This window comes from Leptosomus discolor, chromosome 27 (genome assembly GCF_034619465.1).
Source record: "Leptosomus discolor isolate bLepDis1 chromosome 27, bLepDis1.hap2, whole genome shotgun sequence".
In the NCBI taxonomy this organism is placed as follows: Eukaryota; Metazoa; Chordata; class Aves; order Leptosomiformes; family Leptosomidae; genus Leptosomus; species Leptosomus discolor.
In genome coordinates, this window is record NC_141417.1 from 1,713,345 (window position 1) to 1,716,949 (window position 3,605).

Genomic DNA, 3,605 nt, shown 5'->3' on the forward strand with positions numbered 1-3,605 from the left:
TGGAAGAAAAAGGGAAAGAGGATCCTGCAATCGTAGCAACCTCCTCGGCACCGCATTCAGGAAATTCGAAGGAGAAAAAATCAAAAAATAAAGCCCCCAAACCACAACACCTTGATCTAGCCAAAGGCACCTTCAAAATGTGCTGGTGTGACATGGTCCCACTTTTTGCAGAAACCCTTGAATGCCACCAAGCCCTGGAAATCCCCTTGGAAACCCTATCTCCCCCCAAATGCTTGGATTACAGGGTAAAGGTCTCTTACCTTCTGCAAGAATAAAAAAAATCGGGTTCAACATAAACGAAAACCGAAGGTATAAAAGGTTTTAAAAGGACGCAACCGAAACAGAAGCAAACAAAATCCACCCCAAATTGGACCTGACCATTGCAAAACGCTGCAAACGACATGAAACGCCCTTAAAACGCAAAAGAAATTAATAGAAAATCTGGGAAACCATGTCTTTCTCCGCGCACCCATTTTAAATGTAACATCTGAAGCGAAAGAAAAGCTTTATCTTTATTTATTTAATCCGTTATTTCCGCCCCAATTACGAATCCAAACCGATATAATCTTTCTTTCGGGTTAACTCCCACCAAAACCTCTCTTGGCGTGGACGTTGAAGGCGCTTTGTGAAGATAAGTTTGCGGGGGGTTTTGATAACCTTGACTTTGCTTTTTTTTTTTTTTTTGTGGGGGGGTGTGTGTGAGTAATTGTAACTCATCTGTCAGATATGATCGTTTCTCTTTGGTTGCGGAATGGGATTTTAAAGAAGAAAAAAATAAAGGAAAAGAAAACCAATTAAAATAAAGGAACAAAAGAAGCGTTTCTGGGTTCTGCTTTTAAAAAGGCCAATTTCCGAGAGGGAAACGCCAGAGGACAGGTTTTGCTGGTGCCACAGACCCGAGACGGGTGTGCACGGGGGTCCCCACACGACCCCCACGCATGCAGCCCTGCATGCACACACCACGCCACACACCCCAGCCATCCTGCTGCTGCCGGAGCCCTAATTATAGCACAGACCCTGACACACGGCGGATATTTTAATCCACATACCAGAGGCAAACCATGCAACCCCTTGCTTAGATCTGAGCCGAATTTTCTACCAACTTTTTAAGAGAATTCAAGCCATCCTTTCGCACGATCCCTACTTAGGGACCCTCTCAGTCCACCTGGCTGCAAATCAGGACGGGAACAACCCCGAATATTCACACACACACATCGATTTCAAGCCATATGCAGTCCCTGCAGTGGAAATAAAATGTGTTCCATGAAAGCCTCTTTTCAGAAAATCCCAAACTTAAAACATCTGCTCAACACACAGAAACATTTTTTGCCTTCGCAAACAAGACCTCAATTCGCCAGGAAAGAAAAAAAAAAAAAGAAAAAAAAAAAAAAAAAAAAAAAAAAAAAAGCAGCTTTTTCCTCTCTGAGTCTCCCAACGAGCTTCCAAGCCATGAAATGAGCCACAGAGCACAACTCCTGCCTGAGATGTTTGTAACTGCAGATTAGACCCTACGCAGTTTCATTTTTTTTTTTTACTCCACTTTAACACTGAGCAAAGCCAAAGACAAACTCGCTTCGCACACAGAAATCGAGCGTTTACACAGAAAGCGATATGAAGGGGGGAAAAACCCCCATCAGGCTTCATCTGCCTCAAAAAACCACAATCCCCCCCCCCCCCCAACAGCCCCCTCAAACAATCAAACCCCAAGCCTCTGCGATTTCAGAGCAAAACCCACTTCATTTTATAACATTTTGCAGCGTTGGTTGCAAGGACCAAATTTTCTTTTTTCTTTTTGCATAAAGACACACACAGCAAATTTTCTCCACATAAACAGCGAGAGGACAAGTTTTCCAACAGCTCTCTTCTCCCTTTTCTCAGCTCGAATATACAAATTTTAAAAAATACAACAACAAAACCCAAACATGGCTAGGAAGAACATTTTTTTTCCCCAAAAGACAGCAACAATACAGAACATTATCGTGCCAATTTCTGGAGGAGAAGTTGGCAGGGCAGCGAGCACATTACCGCATATTCGCATTCCTCTTGCTCTTATTAGCTATGGATGATTACTAATTGCTGAAATTAGCTACTGGTAATGAATGATTCCCTTACCTTTCGCTTCATTGTCAGAATTGTCAGTGCTGGTGTCAGTGTTTTTATTCAGGTCTTTCTCTGCTTCCGAAGGACTTATTTTGGGTGCTGGGGCGCTTTTTTCTGTTTTAATTTCGTTCGTGGATGTGTTCTGAGTATTATCTGTTTTTGTGTTTTCGGGGAAACTCACTTTAGCCACCGGGGGCGGCGGAGGAGGTGGAGGAGGTGGTGGTGCTGGTTCCAGATGCTCATTCCTTGGGTTCAGGCTCGCCCTGGATTCAAAACTTGCCTCAAACTCATTTGGATTGCTGCAGTTTGACGTCTTCTCCATGGAGGGGTAACCTTGGCTTGCTCGGTAGTAGCTAGGAACGGGGACTTCATGGTCATTTAGGCAAGACTCAGGCATTTGGTTGGGGTAGAGGGCTGTCTCTGTGGCATTTTTTGCCCTTTTATCAGCGTTATACATACAGCAAACATTCTCTTCCTTGACATTGGTTGGGAAGGAGCAGGATGGGAGCTGTCTTGCAACAGGTTGCTCGATCCTGTACGTATTTTTGGGGTCACACCAAGTGTCTAGCTGCGAAAGGTAAGATGGATAGGTGCTGAGAGACAAGGTAGCGCTATTCACCTCGTCCCTTTTGGAAAGAGACGGGATAATTCCACAGTTCCTCATGACTCCGCAGCTGAAATCGCTCCCAGGCTGCATGTACATCCCTTGGCTGGAGGAATAATTCTCCCCTCTACAGGTACCGGCCAACGAGTCCATCAAAAACGAGTTAGAAGTCACATTGTTGGGACATGACATTTTCAGAGAGGGTTTTTAAGGAGGAATACTCCAGCCAGGGGCTGACATCTTTTTTTTAGGGGGAAAAAATATCAAGCACCATAATTATCCACGCATCGCTCTCCCCCCCTCCACCCCCCCACGTGATGCCCAGGCCAATGAGGATTGAAAATGGCCTTGATGATTCAGACGGGGACGACGTCACGGGGGTCAAGTTGTCGGGACCGGGAGCGGCACCGTGGAGCAACAGCGACATCTGCCAGCACCGGGCCGGGACCTTCACGTTGAACAAAGGCAGAGCCCCGCCGCCCCGCTCCCCGCCCGCCCGTTTGTTTACCAACGGAGCCACGCGTGGAAAGGGGGCAAAGGGAGGGAGGGGGGGGAAGATAATTTAAAAAAAAAAAATTAATATATATTTTTTAATTTTTCTTTTTTTTTTTTTTTTTTTTTTGCTTCAGGGGGGAGCGGGGCAGCGGGGAAAAATTAATTTAAAAAAAACCCCAAAACACAACCAAAACTCACCCCCCTCCTCCCTTTTCCCCCCCCCCCCTCTCTTCCCGTGCCTTCTCGGAATTGTCTTTTTTTGCGCCCCAACACCGACTGGAGATTTTCCGATTGAGATTTTTTTAATTATTGCCCTCATCATCCCCCCCCCCCCCCCCCCGGCTTTCTCCTTCCTCCGCTCGGCTGCGCCTTCCTCCCCCTCCCCAGCCGGGCTGGGCACCGGCGA

The 3,605-nt window shown here is 46.3% G+C and overlaps 1 protein-coding gene across 1 annotated transcript in view; it reads right to left on the bottom strand.

Moving 5' to 3' along the window:
• Window positions 1–2,896, bottom strand: part of HOXC10 (homeobox C10) — a 4,064-nt gene extending 1,168 nt beyond the window's left edge. Inside the window, exon 1 of the mRNA XM_009953870.2 lies at window positions 2,113–2,896. Coding sequence (XP_009952172.1) covers window positions 2,113–2,896 — 784 coding nt within the window. The remainder of the gene's footprint in view (window positions 1–2,112) is intronic.
• Window positions 2,897–3,605: the final 709 nt, after the last annotated feature.